General features: G+C 40.7%; 2 protein-coding genes across 2 annotated transcripts in view; one reads left to right on the top strand and one right to left on the bottom strand.

The window, feature by feature from the left end:
- Nucleotides 1-18,296, bottom strand: part of nt5dc1 (5'-nucleotidase domain containing 1) — a 55,382-nt gene that overhangs the window by 30,599 nt on the left and 6,487 nt on the right. Inside the window, exons 2-6 of the mRNA XM_020092001.2 lie at nucleotides 18,181-18,272; nucleotides 15,739-15,810; nucleotides 15,544-15,653; nucleotides 15,320-15,399; nucleotides 15,146-15,227 (exon numbers count right to left, since the gene is read on the bottom strand). Of these exons, the coding sequence (XP_019947560.1) occupies nucleotides 15,146-15,227; nucleotides 15,320-15,399; nucleotides 15,544-15,653; nucleotides 15,739-15,810; nucleotides 18,181-18,272 (436 nt within the window). The remainder of the gene's footprint in view (nucleotides 1-15,145; nucleotides 15,228-15,319; nucleotides 15,400-15,543; nucleotides 15,654-15,738; nucleotides 15,811-18,180; nucleotides 18,273-18,296) is intronic.
- Nucleotides 9,311-15,035, top strand: col10a1b (collagen, type X, alpha 1b). Its single transcript, XM_020092000.2, has 3 exons — nucleotides 9,311-9,437; nucleotides 9,855-9,984; nucleotides 12,593-15,035. The coding sequence occupies exons 2-3, from the start codon at nucleotides 9,870-9,872 to the stop codon at nucleotides 14,446-14,448; spliced, it is 1,971 nt and encodes a 656-aa protein (XP_019947559.1). The 5' UTR covers nucleotides 9,311-9,437; nucleotides 9,855-9,869; the 3' UTR covers nucleotides 14,449-15,035.

Raw genomic sequence — 18,296 nt, 5'->3', positions numbered from 1 at the left:
GTTTGAAAAGATAAAAGATAAATCTGGAACATAAAATCCAGCTCCTTTTATGGCTCTCTATCATGCTCAGCAGCTGTTACTTAGGGTTTTCATTCAAGCGAGCAACACAACAAAAGTGCATTGCCCACATATGCAGAGCCAACGTCCCAAAAATGTGTTTTAATCTGCTTTCTCAAAAGCCTCAGAGAATGTGCCTTTAATACCCTCACAGTAATTATATCACAGAGGGGAAGGGGTTGCATGGGTCACCTTGCCAGTGGTTATTACAGTTCTGAATGATCTATGGGATTGATTTAAGTTCTCCTTGGGAATGACCAAGAATTCTATTTTCACTTTAAAAATTAATATTTGCCATAAAGAATTATCACAGTGAGAAAGTATGTAAGAATTTGAGCTTCTCTCTCTTCCTTCAAACACATCCTCCTATGACTTCCCAACACACCGACAGCTAAGCGCAAAACCGCAAATGCCGTAAAAACAGCTCGAGAGCATGTGGCCTTATCTCCATCACATTCAGATAGACAATAAAGATGCGCTTAAGAGTTCTGGGAGAGAGATCAGGCAGGAACTGCGACACAACCAGGACAAGGCAGTGAAGGCCGGCTCTTTGCATCTGCCATAAAACTGTCCAGCAGTAACCTCTGGGAACACAAAGCCCCACATTTTGGGGAAGAGCAAGAAACCTTCAAGCTGTGTTTACATGTCTTAGCACATCTGAAAGATTGTGGTGCCTGAGCTTAGTATCATTCTTCTACAGCCACACTATGCCCCGTAAACAACACATATTCTCATTGTTCACAATCTCACTGACTAAAGCCAAAAAGCAACATGCATTAAGAGACAACAATTCAGATAAGATAGATTGAAAACTGATTCTGAACTATCTAATCAAGACGTTGCCTTTTCTGTGATGCACAATTCTAAAAAAATATTTAGCTTCTGTTCATAATAACTCATGGACATCATATTACATTGTAATTGAGCCACTGTAATGGGTTTAATGGTGTAATGGGTATAATAGTTGTACTACACCCAAATCCTTGTGTATTTGTTCTATCTATTCATCAGCTGTGGCAGGAATCAAAACAAAGATATTTATACTGCTTGTGAGATAAATACTATTCATGGCTTGCTCCTTATTCATTTCCACTGAGTGATGTTAGGTTTCTTTGGATTGTAGGGTGAAAAAAAGAGCAAATGGCTTCTTAAGTTCCTTATGCATTCTTCCCACTGTACTAAGAATGGTTCTCAGGGATCTTTCCCAGCCCAACACCCAAAATAAAATCAAAACCGACAAAAACAACAACAGACCTGAGCCAGGAGAGCAGCCCGGCGAGGGAAATCCACACAGATTCCGGTATATTTAGGACACAGGCCACCAGGGCTGATAAGCACTGGGTTCAAAATACCTTGCAAATAACATAGATGTATGCCAGCACCTGAGTTCATTCATAGTATGTTCATTAAAAACCAGGTGAATAGTTCTGGTGAAACTATTTCTGGCAATGAGGAGGCTCATTAAAATGATTACTTGCTGCCACAGTAAACGTCAAATCAGGTCAGTTTTATTTATGTAGATGATGACCCCCTCAACCAGATGTTAGTCAATAAGAAGAGTCTCATTCGACCAAGTTTTGATCGGCTGGTTGGTCGCAGGGAGTGGAGAACCTCACTTAATCAGTCAATCACAATCAAGACATTGCTTACACATGGCAGGTTCCTGTGTTATTAGATAGTAATTCCACATGTCTGATTAGATGTTTGGGCAATGACCATGAAAGCAAATTATTGCAACAATAATTTAAATCATACATTAGAAATGTAGCACTACCAAGTAGCCTCCTTGAAATTAAAGTACCACTAAATTATTTGCGCTAAAATATTTGACTTAAAAACTTCTTTCTGAATTCATTGATGTGGTATTTCAGTTTGTAAAATTCTCAAAAATGAATTTCAAGCAAAAACTTTAATTCCATGCAGAGTTCTGAAAAGTTGAGGGTTCTGAGCAGTATCTTAGCTGTTCCTAGGACTGAGCTCATTTTGACGGAGGCTTCAGATGTTGTACCTGCCGGAGCCATTAACCCTAGTTTGGGGGTCACAGCCCCTAATGCTCCTACTACCACAAGTATCAAGTTGCATTTCACCTCATACATCTGCTCTAGCTGTTCTTTTTGCCTATTGTACATGATCTTCTCATGCTCCTTTTTCCTGATGTTACTGTAAGGGTGAATTGCCACATCTATCACTAATGCCATTTTCGGTTCTTTGTCCACCCTTGTCAGTCTGGAATCTAAAGTCCCACAGGACCCTGTGGATCTGGCGCCTGTGCTTATGGAAGTCTTTTGATTTGATTTTAACTTTGGAGACCGAGAACATTTTAGAGCTGACAAACATGTTTTGGAGTTGATGACAGAATCAAGACACAATAATGTCACATGTCACATGACAGGCCACTTTGGCTCCACCCCTCAACTTAAGATTCCATCACGTTTTCCTCCGAAGTGTCTCACTTTGAGCTTCCGCGCTCTCTCAAAATCAATACAGATCAGTCTTAAAAGTGTTTGCCTCAGATGTCTGCAGGAGCTGCCAGCATCATTCCTTCCATTTTTGTCCTTGTGCACCATAATTATTTTGAACTCTGCGTAATTTGGTTAACACCAGCGCTCCTTTCAGAAAAACATCAACATAATAGTGTTGGAGCTGTTTAAGACATTGGGTTTGGCCTCCAACAACTTTTCTCACCACCAGCACCACCTCTACAGTCAGTCAACGACAAGCCTGAGTCTGCTGGGTTTCCTATAGTGACACTGGAGGACCATAATGGAATTAATGTGAGGAATGATTAAGTCATCGGGGTAAGTTGAAAAAAAAAAAAAAAAACTAAACGAACATCACAAGGTTCAAGGCGGTTTGAAGAAATTCAACAAAAACAAGTACAAGAACGGAATGCACACTTATGGGATTGGGAATTGGGATAAGTTCCCAAGGTCGAAACCATAGGGGCAGATAGTAAAAGTTTTATGGGGGAGTGTTTATGGTGAAGGTGAAGGATCTCTAGCACAAACCATGGAGAATAAACACTGAAACAGATTCTTTAGTTTCCAGTCCTGAAGTGGACCAACCCAAAACAGCGGGTATAACTCTTGTAAAACTGCAAGAATATCGTAACAAATATATCACCGATTTGTTGTGGTTTTAGAGTTTGTTTTTTTACATCGACAAACAGCCCTATGTTTGCTAGTAATTTCACCATCCTCACTGTCGTGCCCAACATACTTGTAGTGTTGTTGTTTTTTTCTCTGATAAACTTAACTTTGTTTCATTGTGTACTGCCATCAAAGCTATCAGTGGATTTTAAGAGCGCCCTCTGCTGGACTACAAGGTCTCAAACTGCTTCAAATAACCTGTTGCTCTTGTAGACTACATTTTTAATTTGAACATCCGCAAAGTTTAATTTCTTTCCACATTCAAATGTAGATTTGACAGCCCCATTGCAGGCAGAGTTAAGAATTCATATACTGCTATCGTGTCAGAGTACAATATAAAAAGGTAGCTAAAAAGCCAACAGTGATAAAGCTAGCTGATCTATAAACATAAAACTATTTCCATTCATAAATGCAAATCTCTTATCTTCATCAAGAAGGGTTCAGCATCTCGCCCACGGACACTTCGGCATTCAGACTAGGGAAGAGTGGGATCGAACCGCCGACCCTCTGGTTAGAAGATGATTGTTCTAACCCGCTTCAAGTAAAATGAGCTAGTCCCTTACGTCTACAAAAACAACAAACAAACAATGGTTTGGCTTATCGGATCACAATCGATCCTTATTGCAGCCTGGATGCATTTACACCATGTGGTCAACTTCTTTTTAACTTTAACCTGCTCATGCAAAATACATTTTAATGCGATGTGCAAATGGGGTATAATTTTTGTTTTCTTTTTTATCTAGAAGAAAACTAGAAAGTTATGTGTTTTGATATACCATCATTAACTTTTACTTATTAATTCATGTAATCAGTTACATTTTTGACTTTCTTGATATTTTTTTTTAACTGGCTTTTTTTGGCCACTCCAGGCAGGCTGAAAAAAACATTTGCATCATATCATATTGTAGACGCAGATTTGTAAGAGCTGCTGGGATTTAAAGATTGCAACACCGCTCGTGCAAAATCTGCTGAATATGAGTTAATGCTGGAGGTAGAGTACAAAGAAAAGCACTGGTCATTATAGCACTTACTCAGCTTTGACTAAGGTAATTGACTTGAAAGTAAGCCATTACCAGCTCCTAAAATAAATCCTCAAATGAGAGCAAGATCTGATTTGCTAACAAAAAATAATTTGCGTCTCTGGCTTCAATTATTTTTCTCTGAGAACAGCTTTTCCATTATTTTTAAATGACTCACTTGGGTGAGAATTTGTCAGGCAAAAAGAAGAAAACAAAATGCAGAAGGATGCAGTAAGGGCCTTTGGTTGCTATTCTGAATTACAGTCAGCCTCAGGTCGGTCAAGCTTCCAGCCATGGTTTTTGTCTTCGGGTCCCTGTAATTGCAGCCAACTCTCAGCCAGGAGGTCCGGCTTCAGTCCTTCCATTCATAAAGCTCAAAGTGCCTCTTAGTGGTGTATTTGGTTTATTAAAACGTAAAATCTGAGCCACCGTCACTTCCCAGTTCAAACACTCTATCTTTAGCTCCTGCTTTCCACTCTGCTGACTTATAGGTACATCAACCGGCAATTATTCTCTCCTTTCTCTCAGGCACTATGGCATCCTCAAATCTCTGGGTCAAACGGACACAAGACAGTCCAAAAACAGAAAATATTAAAATCAAGATAAAATTACTCAATAAGAAAACAAGAGTTTCCTTTGATATGCTTTCATACAGGAAAATCTTGCATGAACTCCTCAGTTTTGTTTCACCGAATAGTTGAATCAAAAACAAAGGATGAACATGGTACAAAACACATTTTACCAGCCAATTACGCATTTAATTGATTTATGTACAATACCAAACCAAACTCCTTATTTGGTATTAACCAAAACGTATTGACAACTGTAAAATGACAGCTGAGGGGCAGTGTCTGGTCAGATCTGTGGTCTTTATATAAATATATATTTAATTTACCAATTTAAATAAGAAATTCTGGTATTGTTTATTTATGAATCAATTACAAGTTAAAGATCAGCCACTAAAAGGCTTGATTATTGCGATAATATTTTGAAAAAAAAAATAATCTAGAACTTCTAAAATACCATGTCAACTAGGTAACTCCATCTGCTCATGAGGATAAACAGATAAAAAAAATCCAGCAACCACTACAGATCTTTGTGGTGAGACTATTTCCTCAATCACTGTTTCCATGGTTAAGAATAAACCCTGAACCGTCAACTACCACTCGGCACTAGCCAACCTGAAATTTTCTGTTGATAGCTGCTAATCGAAACAACACACCGCGGTAAAGAAATCCCAAGGATATAAAGTATTTTTAGGGCTATAATCTACCAAAGAAAATCCTGGCCGACTGACATCATACCTAGTCTTCGGCAAGTGAACCGGGTTCACTCCTGATAGCCTTATTTGTCAATGAATCGCAAACAGCGCAACTCCAAAGTTGATCCTAATGTAGTCAAGTTAGCCGACTGCTTACATGGTTGGTTGTTGAGCTGTGATATAGATAGTACTGTTTGCAAAGTACTGTTTGCAAAGTTTGCACTCCAATTTTTGGTCACATCTGTTTTAACAAAATGCAGCCACAGACATGAGTTCTTTGTTCTCAGTTAGTTCGGAGCTGAATGTGAGTAAACCAAAGCTGTTTTCAGACATGACCTTTGGGCAAAATCTGGTGAATATAGCTATGGAGTTTAACCACAGTTTGCTTTTCACACATGCACAACACAGCGGGAGGTTCTCTGCACAGACACATTCACAACAGCAACCAATCCTTTGCATTATACAGGCGAGCGGCGGCGCAGCCTGGTGCAGCAGACAGAGGCAGGAAGTGACGTACTAACTCCGGTGTGGCTATCAAAAGACTTTCTTGACAACACAAAGATGCTGGTGTTGGCTCTTATCGCCACAAAATGTCTGGACATCTTTGTCGGTGTCTTCTGTGTGTGTGAAACTGCTTTTTCACCAGGAGAAATTTCTTTTCTTTTCATTTTTGATTATACATAAGTTTGACCGAGACCTCGCATTAGACCTAGCAGTCTCATTCATTAGTCGGGCAAGTCCCATGTTGTGAAAAATTAATAGTAGTCGAAAAGATTTATGTGGCACTTTTTTGACCAATAAGAATTTTTGTCAAATGACAGCACAGCAAAAACCCAATCAATCGGTTGCGCAGACTGCTTTTGCGGTTGTTTAAAAAACAGTGATTGCACATTTTATCCAGCAGACAGCAACTTTTTTTGCGATTCTAAAATGTGTGAGTAGCACTTGATGTCTTTTAGCTCGTGGTTTTGGTTTGACAGCTCGCAGCTCCATTATTTTGGTTCAATCTCTCAGCTCTCATCAATTTTGTAATCAGCATCAGCAAACAGAGGGAAAGCTCTATAAACGCACATGTACTACCTGGAAGTAAGACACTAGCTGGTGAACATATAGTGTACAATTTTACCAAAACACAACAAAAAGGGTAGATTATCATCACACTTCCTTTCATGAGGTGTGTAATACAATACTACACTTGCAAAACGATGAACTATGTTAACTGTTCCTCAATCGATGACCAAGGAGCTAAACAACTTTTCTTCTGGATTTTCTGGACGCACAGATGTGACTTGTCGATTACATATACATATCGAGACAATGTGAATAACAGACAACATGTTGGGGGACAAACCCCTGTCATCACCAGTGTTAATTAAAGCCACTGAAGGAGCATTAAGTCATGTCTGGAGAGCAGTGGTGGGATGTTAAGATGTTTGGAGGGGCAAAACAATTGTTACAGCAGACCCTTTCCAGTAATACCACCCACCCTGCCACCAGGACACGTGTGAAAAGAGACTGAGGTCGACTTCATATCACTCCGTCATTGCTGCTTTCCCATACGTCTCTGCTCCTAATTACATGTTTATGCACTCTGACTGCTTTATGCCGTGCGCAGCATGAGCTTATCCAGAAACAGCATGCGAATCCAAGTAAGCGTTTACATTTAAGCTCCCAGTGCCAGATTTAGATAGAGAGGCATTAATTTTGACACACCAAAAAAGAAAAAAGAAAAAAGATCCAAATGAAATAAAAGGCAGCCATGAACTCAATGCGGTCACAGCCACTTTCTTAGTGAGATGCAGTGGCATATCTGCAGCTTAGAAAGTTGTTAAATGTCGACTCCACCCCCCACAATACTCTGTCATTTAATTCAAAGAGTTTACCAAAGATGCCCACAGCTCACTGAGTGCTCATCTGTGGCTGCTGAGACGTTGGCAGTTTAAAAGGTATGGCCCAAGGGAAGGAAAGGGAAGGCTCTTCCCAAACCAGAGCTCCATTACAAAGTTGACTTATATTTACTGTATATGTGTTAAACCATTCTTGTAATCCAGACAACATTTGATCTTAAATTTAACCATCAAGACATAGACTATTTTTATGTTCGCGTCTTTCTCATTATACCGTCATTTTCAGCTGATTCATCCGATTTGTTCTGCTTTCTGGTTTTTTAAAGTAAAGTTTTTAAAAGGATAAAAGTGTCTCCACTATTTAGAATCTTTCTCAGAGCATTTATTTGACTCCCTCTGCTACATCATTCGTCCAAACTTCACCAAACCTAGTACATGCCTGAAAGTTTTATTTTAGATATCATGTATAAATTTCCCTTAATTGAATGAAGTGAACCCACTAAAACTCTTTAAGGTTCAGTCCAGACTGAGACCAAGAATAAGGCTGGTTGAGTGTGCTACAGAAAATAAATAAATAAATAAATAATACAATTATTAAAATAATAATAATACAAAACATGGCTCCATGTATAAAATATTACATGACAAAGTTTTAAGCAGCTTATGGATAGCTTTCATAATTAATGAATAACTCATTGCGATGAGGAGCGCTAAAAACGTACTGAGTTACGAACATTAAATTTGGCAGACTGGTCACTAATTAAGTGCTTTGCATTGTCAAAAACTGTTGCAATAGCGCCACCATGTGGTCAGTTATTGATGTTTTCATTAATTGATGCTTTGATTGTCCCTTGATTTAAGTACGATAATGTTAATTTTTTTATGCATCAGTTGCTAATGGCAACAGTGAATGTAATCCAATGCATTTTCTTCAGAAAATGCAGAGGTTCTAGTTCCAGTATCTTAATTCCGGCTGGTAATTGAAAAACACATTCTCAAATGTGAGGCCTCAAACAAAATGATTTCCGTGTCCTCAACTGCTACAAATCTGTGAATCTGTGTGCAGAGCTGCAGCTTCTCACAGGAAAAAGAGCAAAACCTCACTTCTGCCTCCTAGTGTCTTCAAGCTGAACTGTGGTTTACAAAAATCACAAAGACAATCCACGCACATAAACCTGTCATCATCATGATTTACTATGCAAGACTTTACGATGCAAATATTTTATTATGTCTAATATGGAGCTGGTGGCAAGTTCAGAAATACATCTTAAGCACTTCCTGCTGTCTTTGAAACCCAAATATTTACCTACAGTTAGTTTTTTTAAAAGAGATTCTAACACTTTCCGGTATCTAATTAAAGCTGAGTTTAAATTCAGATTCAACCAAAATTGAGTGAAAATAGTTGTCTGGTGCATATAGTCCACCACAGCTGGACTATTGCACGGTCTTCAGACTGGAGGAAAATATTGTCACACTCACACAGTCTTTACTTTTCCAGAAAAACAACCTGTCACAAGCCACTTGGTCAATTACTTTATGTCTTCAGACTAAAAAAACAACTTCTGTATGTTTAAGCAGCTAAAAATACTAAAAAAAGGACAGTCAGTTTAACCACTCTGACTCATATATAAAATGTGCAAACAGTGATCAAAGTGTAAGGTGCAAGACTGAATAAACTAGGCTCACTTGGAGCACTGCACAAGCTGTCTGCCACAATCTCAACTATTGATCACCTGAAAGAGATAAATCATGAAATTAACAGAATCTGACAAGAGTCTCCTCACTGCCGCTCTGTGCACACAGAGGGAAGCAGGAGAGGGCAGGGAGGAGAAGGCAGGACCATCACCCTGAAGTGACTTCCCTCCTGAGGACACGGCACCCATCATTAAAAGATGACATCAGAGAAGGGAGGGCCTTCCACACGAGGTAGACCCTTCACGATGCTGGAGAGCGCTTCAGTATAAATACCTTGAGCCCTGTGCCCTGGGAAGCAGCAGCTGCCACTCAGACTGACAGACTCCACAACCAAGGATATAACAGCAAGGCACTCGGACAGCAGCGTCCCCGACCCCCCCACTGTTTCTTTGGAGCGTAAACCTCCACGGTAAGATGGCTTTTTGTTTTCAGGTTAGTGCAGTTGGGGGGGGGGGATCCCTGCTGCAGCCAGGCTCTCACTGAGGGGAGGGCCAGTGGTAGAGCACCGCCGGTTGATGCAATTACAAGTGTAATGAGCCATGTGCTATGGCTGAGTTTACACTGGGTCAGAATGAATTATTGTGTGAGAAAATAGACAACAATGCTTCTGCTGCAACAAAAAAACACTTTTGACAAAAGGTGTAGCTGTAGGTGCTCAGAGCTGTATGACCATTATTTTCAGCCATGTCCTTATTTTTGCATCACTTACGAAAAATAAGAGAAATGCTGGGGCTAAGCAGCTCTGAGATTGTCACTCACACTTGTTTAATTGTCATTAGAGGCGAACATCACTGCTCCTCCTCATAAGTGGATTTTGTCTTTGCAGGTTTGGCTTCACAAGATGGATCTGAGGGTAACAAGCGTTCTCCTCGTCCTCCTGGCTTTGGCCGAGGCAACCCCTGACAGGTACTACGTGCCCAAAGTGAGCAAGACTCCCTACCCCGTCAAGAGCCATGGTGAGTGCAATGTGTCTTTTCACCCAACAATTGTTCAGGTTATATCAAGTGATAACAATGCAGGTACACTAGTAGTAAGAAAGATACTTATACAAAAAGAGATGGTTCAAATTCAGCTGGGGTAAATTTGCAGGATAAGAAATCCTCAAAATTCTTCAAATCAATGTTATTAGAGTGCGTCAGCTCCAGAATCCATCAGGTTTATGTTTATATTCAAATAAGTATAAATGAAATAAATAATAAAAGTGACACTTCAAGTTACACTTTGAATGGAATTCAAAGACTTTTAAGATGCTGACAGGCAAGACAGCAGGTGCACACAAAAGATGTTCTACAACAGTCAACAAATAAAATATAGTTAGTCTTCTTATAAATAATAATAATGATAAACTTTAATTGTATAGCACCTTTCATACAAGAAATGCAGCTCAAAGTGTTTCACATGCAATATGGATAAAAACAAAAATATGTTGAAAAATTAATAGTTACTCACTCCCCATGAAATGACTTAAAGTGTGACAGGTCCCATTACACTGAATCACAAATCTGAATATGTGAACCTCCAACAAGAAAAACAAGGCATTCCCGTTAATTAACTGTAAATTCAAGTCATCACGACACTTATCATCATTATCATCACCACTCCTCTGACCTTGTGCTCAAATCCAGTCTTATGTATCTTGGCATGAAATTATAGACCCCTCCCTCATCAACTGTCTGCAGGTGCACACCCAGCGGGTCCCTCTCAGCGTCTCATAGGCTGAGGGTAGAAGACTACGGTTGAACTGCTGTGAATGTGTCAATTTGTATATAACTGAGAGGTGAGGACTAGCTGTAAAAGAGCACTTGTGCCCTGGATAAATAATAGTTTAAGAAGGAATCTGTCATTTTCGCATGTGCAATAAAATAAAACCCAAGCTGTGGTCATGGTGTAACACTGTATTTTATAACCCGACTAAATGGTTGAGAATTTATTTCACCAACTTTTTTTTTGAAGAGGTTCTGATGTGGTTTGACTGCGTGCCTCTGTGTAAAAAAAACATACAGTAAGTCGACAATGAGAGCTCAAATTTGACAAATCTCCAAGACAGATGTTGCTACCACGTAGCAGGCACACCCTGACAAACTGCTTTGTGGTTTTAAAAATCGCACCATACAATGAGAATGAATAAAAGATAAAAACAGCACAGACTGCTGAGAAACAACAGTAAATCCAACACACCACATCAAATTTACTGTAACTTCACTCTGCAGAGAAAAAAGCTGATTTCTTCAAAAAATAAACAAAGCCACAAACGAAAAAAAGAAAAACTACTCACACTTAACCAAAGGGAGAGTGGATATTGGTAGTACACTGAGAAGTATGTTAGTACTTTGAAGGTTTTGGCTTAGCTTCTGTGGCCAGTATCACCTCCAGGCTGCCAAAGGTCCAGTTCTGGCTCATTTATTCCCTCATGGGATTTCAGGCACAGCCTTAAGTGGTTTGAAAATGACAGCCCTGTCAAAGCAGTTTCCTCTGAAAAACACCATTTCAAAAGAGAGGCCAACACAACTGGATTTGTTTGAGTCAGGTCTCTTTTGGCAACAATAGAAACCCTGTCACATATGCTTTTGTGCATGGTACAAAAAAAAAATTAGAATTCATAAGTTAGCAACTAATATTAATGTTAAAAAAGTTGAAAACTTAAAAAGTCTGATCAGATAACTTGTTGAATATCCCAAAGTTCTGAATCTCTTAAACCCCTGAGATCCTTCTATGGTAAAAGTAATGCATTTAATAAAATGAGAAAAACTCCAAATTTATGAGGTAGATTTATAAGGTAGGATTGTTCTTATGTTGTTGACTATGGTGCTACATATACATTTGTGAGCATTAACCTCCAGTAAAATAAGGAATTGACATTATATGGCAGATTTGTGCAAACACATGCATTCATTTGACCTTGCCCATGAACTCTTCGCTTTGTGGTAGGAAGTGCAGCAAGTCAATGTTGACATCTTGCACGCCACTAACTATACATTCATGGCCACGGGCAGTGCAGGAAATTAAAGGGTGCAGTATCAAACAGGCATATTAAACTGAAATGCACAGAAGCTGGTGTACTGAGTCTCACGCCAGCAGACTGGTGTGGCTGTGAAGTCTGTCCTTGGAGAAAAAAAGATTGCTGTCCCTACACCATCATAGGGAGAAGTGTTTTAAATCACTTTGTTTTTCTAGGGAGTAGAGCACCAAACTTTTGGTTATTCATGGATCAGGGAGTTGTCATGTATTCTATAATTATGTATAGCCTAATAGAAATTATACATATACACATACAAATGATCATGTACACTCCATTTGGGTATTACCAAGTACTATAAGCCTGTTTTTTGCTTCTTGTATGTTTTCAAGTGTAATTTCTAAATCTACATACCACATCATGTAAATACTGTGCCGTGCCCTTTTTTTTTTCAAATATAAAATGATTTAGTAAAACAGTTCACTGAATCCAATGATAAATTAAATATATATATATATATATATATATATATATCCTGCATCATCAACTTGTACATCATACTTGCAAAATAATTATATCACATGCATCTATATTTCTTTCTTCCCTAGCCGTTGCAGGTGAGCAAGGTGCTCAAGGTCCTCCAGGAGAACCAGGTCCAATGGGACCACCTGGACCTCCCGGAAAAAGTGGTGTAGGGCATACTGGACCACAAGGCCCACCAGGACCCGCTGGACCCCCTGGCTACTCTCAAGCAGGTAAACCTGGTACTCCTGGTGGCCCTGGAAAACCAGGTGGCCCTGGCATCCCTGGTGAGAGGGGTGCAACTGGCGCACCTGGACAAATGGGGCCCAGAGGTGCACCTGGTTCACCTGGAACACCCGGACCTGCTGGGCTTTCTTCTGTTGGAAAACCTGGACCAAGTGGCATTCCTGGAGCAATGGGACCAAGAGGAGAGCCTGGCCTGAAGGGACATCCTGGTATTCCTGGTATTCCTGGCATCAAAGGAGAGAGAGGTATTGGAGTTCCTGGTGTTCAAGGACAACCAGGCGCAGTTGGACCAATGGGTCCATCTGGTATGCCAGGCAAACCTGGAATTGGTAAACCTGGTGCCACTGGCTATCCTGGAGAGCCTGGCAAGAGCGGCATGCCAGGAAGAGATGGTGCTCCTGGGCCAATGGGTATGACAGGACCAAAGGGTCACACTGGTGCTCCAGGCACAGGAGCATCAGGAAAGCCAGGCCAAAACGGTACCCCAGGTATGCCTGGACCTATGGGGCCTAAAGGTCCACAGGGTCCAGCTGGTCAGACAGGATCCCCTGGTATGCCAGGTGTTGGCAAAACAGGTGAACCTGGAATTCCAGGCAGCAGAGGAGCCCCTGGTACTTCTGGAACCACTGGTCAAAAAGGAGAGCCAGGCCCAACAGGCTTTACTGGTCACCCAGGTGCTCCAGGTGCCATAGGCCCAGCTGGTCCACAAGGTTCAAGGGGATTTCAAGGTGAGGCAGGCCCAACAGGACCCAAAGGCGACATTGGTATGGTTGGTGCCCCTGGCCAAAGAGGAACCAAAGGTGATCAAGGAGCTCAAGGTTTCACAGGAAAACCAGGTACCCCTGGAGCAGTAGGCCCTTCAGGAATTCCAGGTCACAATGGTCCTCAGGGTGCAAAGGGTTCACAAGGCCATGCTGGTGCTCCAGGACTCCCTGGTTCAAATGGTGCACCAGGACATAAAGGACACACAGGTTCCCCAGGAGCACCAGGAAAGAGTGGTGAGAACGGAAGGCCAGGACCTATGGGACCATCTGGTCCAACTGGTCCATCTGGCCTCCCTGGACTTAAAGGCCATCCAGGTCTTCCCGGCCCACCTGGTCCAGCTGGCTTAACATCTAAGGGTGTTTCTGGTCCCCAGGGTCCACCTGGAGTTCCAGGGTCAAGAGGTCATGATGGTCTTCCAGGCCCAGCAGGTCCTCCTGGTCCACCTGGCCAACCAGGAGAGGTGGTCTACCACCATGAGAAGAGCATGCCAGTCAAGTCCCATGAGGTTGTAATGTCTCATGAGATGATGAAGGCACCCATGTCTGCCTTCAGTGCTGTGTTGACCAGGGCCTATCCCGCAGCTGCAACTCCTATTCAGTTCAACCAGGTTCTGTACAATGGTGAGCACCATTATGATGCCAACACCGGTGAATTTACCTGCCAGATCCCCGGCCTCTATTATTTCAGCTATCATGTTCATGTCAATGGTGCAAACGCATTGGTGGCTCTCTACAAAAACGAGGAGCCAGTTGTTTTCAGTTATGATGAGTACAACAAGGGCTTCCTGGATCAGATGTCAGGCAGTGCTGTTGTTATGCTGCATCCCGGTGACAGAGTCTATGTACAGGTCCCTGATGAGGAGAGTAATGGTATATTTGCGGCAGATAATGTTCACTGCACTTTCTCTGGGTTCTTGATTGCCTCAACGTGATTTCAAAGTCCAAGAAAACCTCAAAACCTTACAAACATTTAACTACTCAGAGAAATAGATCAGTTTTCAAGATTTGAATTTGAGATTTTGTATGAAAGAAAAATCAAGATGTAATTTTAACTGCCTCATTTATATATTTACAATTATGAAAAAGTCTTCAAATTCCTAACAGAGGAATGCTTAGTGAGTGCTCACTAAAATGTTATAATATGTGGATCAAATTCAACCCATTTCCCAGTTCATCTTGTGTGTTCCTTGGCAATTTTAGGAATCATGAAACAATATTGGAAGATATCTCAAGTGGTGCTCTACAAATGCCTGTAACATTTACAGTACGTCTTATTTGTGTTTGGTTTTTTTCATGAGTGTTTTGAAATTTCCTGTAATATACATACAAAATACAAACAAAACTGTTGTATTATATGTATTAGAGATCAGCACATTGTACTGTGACTATTAAAAACACAGAATGAGAAATTTCAACTGCATTTTTTTTCAAAACAACTATGTCCCATTGGATGTGTTAAGTTATGTACCACTTACTGATCAATACACAGAATAAAAGTTCTAGTCTGAAAAAAAAAAGATCCTCCCTGTGTGTGTTGTTCTTCCTTATAGTGGTGGTCGTTGACAAGAAGACATCAGTGGTGAACAATAAACTAAAGCGTGTGTGTATGCTTTGGGATGGACAGCATACCTTTGAATGCAGAGGTGTTGTAATTGTGGTCAATGGCAGCAACCATGTCCTTCCAGAAGTCGGAATTCACCTCATTTCCTCGCTGTTAAAAGGAATATAAAGTTATATTTTAATATGTTTGTGTGAAAATATTAAACATTAATATGAAGCCACACAGACTAAATTAAAAAGTACCTTGTGTAGCATATCCACAACTCTTCCACAGAGAAGAGCCCCAGGTAGATCAAAGTAGTTGTCATAGAAATAGTACTTCGCTGCAAAGACCAAAACAGACGAGTAAATCAAATAAATCCAGTGAAAGGTGAAGTCAAAAAAACATCCCAGATATCACACATTAGCTGACGTAAGAGCCAACAGCACACAGCTATAGGTATTAATGAAGGATACAAACAACATACCAGATCTGGTGAAGGAGGTATTGAGGCTGTTAAAGTGCTTCCACTCCCTTTTAGGACCATAATGTTTGATGATCTCTTCTATGCTGAGGTCATTGGTTCCATGTGTCGCTCTGATCAAACAAGAAACAAAACGATTATCCCACTTGGTCAGTGGAAACCATGAGAACCTTTTCAAAGAGAGAGAAGCAGCCCTACCGCAACACAGTTCCATCTTCAGCCAACTTCACAAGGTTTCCATCCTCCAGATCCACCACTAGTCCTTTGAAACTAGACACAAAAATTAGGATGTTATAAAGATAGGAATCCATATCATCACTGTTGTCCTGTATTCAGCATAGAAAAAAATATTTACTAGATTTGATTTTTCCTCTTGCAAAAATGCCAGCCACCTTCACCTCATTGCCTCTAAGATTCCTTCAAACTAAACGACGAGGAGATGAGATTATAATTTAGATGAACTTTAAAGGTTCACAAGCCTAAAGGGTCGGGGACCACTGGACCATTCGGTAGGTTCTAGCAGGGGTGGCTGGACAATAGGGGGCGATAGCGTGCGGCACTCCAAAAGAAAAAAAGGAAAAAAGATGAAAGTAAATTTTGTTAAATATCATTAGAATCGTCAATATTATTTAAAAAATCTATTACATTCTACAAATTCTCAAGACAGTTTGTTCTGCCTGCTGCCTCTGAATATCATTGTCCAATCAGCTGCAGTGCCGAGCCCTGTTCAATAGAGTATGGGCGGATTTCGATATGGCTGAAAATCGCCTGCACACGCTCTTATAGACTTGGACTGTAAAATGATTCAAACTGCAGGCACTGCAGCGCCACCTCTGTGACTTCCGGGAGGGCACGCACTTACATGCTCTGTCAGTTGTAAGCTGTTGCACTTGCACCTTGGTCCAATCACGCTGTGCCTATCATCTCGCCACTCGAGAGGAGCAGTGTTGAACATGTTCATATTTTCATGAACTGAAGGAATCGGTTCATTACATTTGATTAATGTCAATGCATCTATTAGCAGCACTTTTTTGGTTCTATGAGGGTTCAGCATCTTGCCCGGCAAGGACACTCCGGCATGCAGATGGGGAAGAATGGGGATCGAACTGCTGACCTTCTGGTTGCAGGATGACCACTCTGAAACACCAGGCCCCAGGGCTCCGCCCCCACTCACTCGACTTAGAGCGACACATGCACTAAGATGAGGAGCGTTCACAAGAAGCTGCCGGTAAGGGACTTTGTTGACCAACAGTAGAAACAGTGGAAACACAGAGTTTCTCTCTGGTCACAGCTGCTCAGTGAGCAGAGCAGAAGCTGCAGTTGGTTTGTATCAAGCTGGAGTTTCTGTGTCCTCCTCCACTCTGACCTGCTCTTGCTTATAAACACTATCGCTAATAAACACTCATCAGTTACCGGGACCTGATGTGCACATGAAGTAACTTAGTGTTTGATTCGCTCCAGAGTTTATGAGGCTGCATTTAAACACCATGAAAAATGACTCATTAACATTTTGTGTTCAGTACAACACGAGGCGAGACGTGAACAGCAGGACTCGGTGTTAAAGTGACCGGAGCGACACAGATTCATGCATTTACCCATTAAACAGGTAACCTCACCCACAATCACAATTGCCCTCCCTGAGAAATTTGGCAGGAGACGCCAGCGAATTCTACTGTGTACCCTAGCTTAGCACAAAACTAAAAGCATGGAGAAACTGCTGGTCCACAGGCAACTCAGATTTACGTGGGGAAAAGTCTCCCAAACCAACTCAAAACTAAACCATGTCAAATCTGTTTGAATGTGGTTTAGTGTCACATAAACTTAAAATGATTTATTATATTAAAACATATAAATAACAAACAAACAAAAAAATTATATATTAGCCATGTTTCATCATCTTATCAGTTATACTACGTTGCCTGGCCTTAAATTAGAGAATTAGTCATTGCAATTTTTTTTTTTAGGCTGACTCACTGATTCCAGTTTTAGCTGATTCTTATTTCCTTTCTTTATGAGATCTATAATTGACAGCATACACCCCCCCTTTCATCCCCATTTTTCTCTGCCAACCCCAACCTGACGTGGCAGATGGCCGCCCACATTGAGTCTGGTTCTGCGAGAGGTTTTTTTCCAGTTATTGAGGAAGTTCTTTCTCTCCAGTTGCCAAAGTGCTTGCTTATTGTTGGGTTTCTCTAAAATTTGTAAGGTAAAATACCTTGAGATAATGTATATTATGATTTGGCGCTACACAAATAGAATTGAACCGAATTAACCTTTGCATTAAGACCAAGAGCTTATTTAGCATAACCAATTATGTGCTATTATATGGTTTAAATGATGCCATCATGATGTAAAATGTCACTATTCTTTTAATAATAATAATAAAAATAAGAATTAAAATGTTCTTCATTAAGTTTGACATTCTAAATGTGTTTGTGTCTGTTCCTCCACAGCTTTATACTGGTGCATAGTTTTTAGATATTAGCAGATTTCAAAGGGATGGTGTGCAATGTTATTGCTCTAGTCGTGGGTATTATATGAATATAGTCTGTATATCCCTCAAAGAGAAACAGGTATTAATAACAGCTCTATATGTTTTAGTTCCCCCCTAGGCTGTGAAAACTGCGGCTGCTGACTCACCAGAAGTCCCATGTAGCAGGGGTTAGGTTCAGCAGGTCCTTGTCGTAGCCTTTATGCTCCACCAGATACCTGGCAAAGCTCTCATAGATGAGCTGCAAACACACACAGGAAACAAC

This window comes from Paralichthys olivaceus, chromosome 19, assembly GCF_024713975.1.
Source record: "Paralichthys olivaceus isolate ysfri-2021 chromosome 19, ASM2471397v2, whole genome shotgun sequence".
Classification (NCBI taxonomy): Eukaryota; Metazoa; Chordata; class Actinopteri; order Pleuronectiformes; family Paralichthyidae; genus Paralichthys; species Paralichthys olivaceus.
The sequence above is the reverse complement of the archived record's forward strand: the minus strand, read 5'-3'. Positions and strand labels throughout refer to the sequence as shown.

Excerpts from the sequence above, each read along its gene's own strand:
- col10a1b (XM_020092000.2), top strand. The coding sequence starts at position 9,870 with ATGGATCTGAGGGTAACAAGCGTTCTCCTCGTCCTCCTGGCTTTGGCC. Across the intron at positions 9,985-12,592 it reads CTACCCCGTCAAGAGCCATG|CCGTTGCAGGTGAGCAAGGT; the intron begins GTGAGTGCAATG and ends TTTCTTCCCTAG.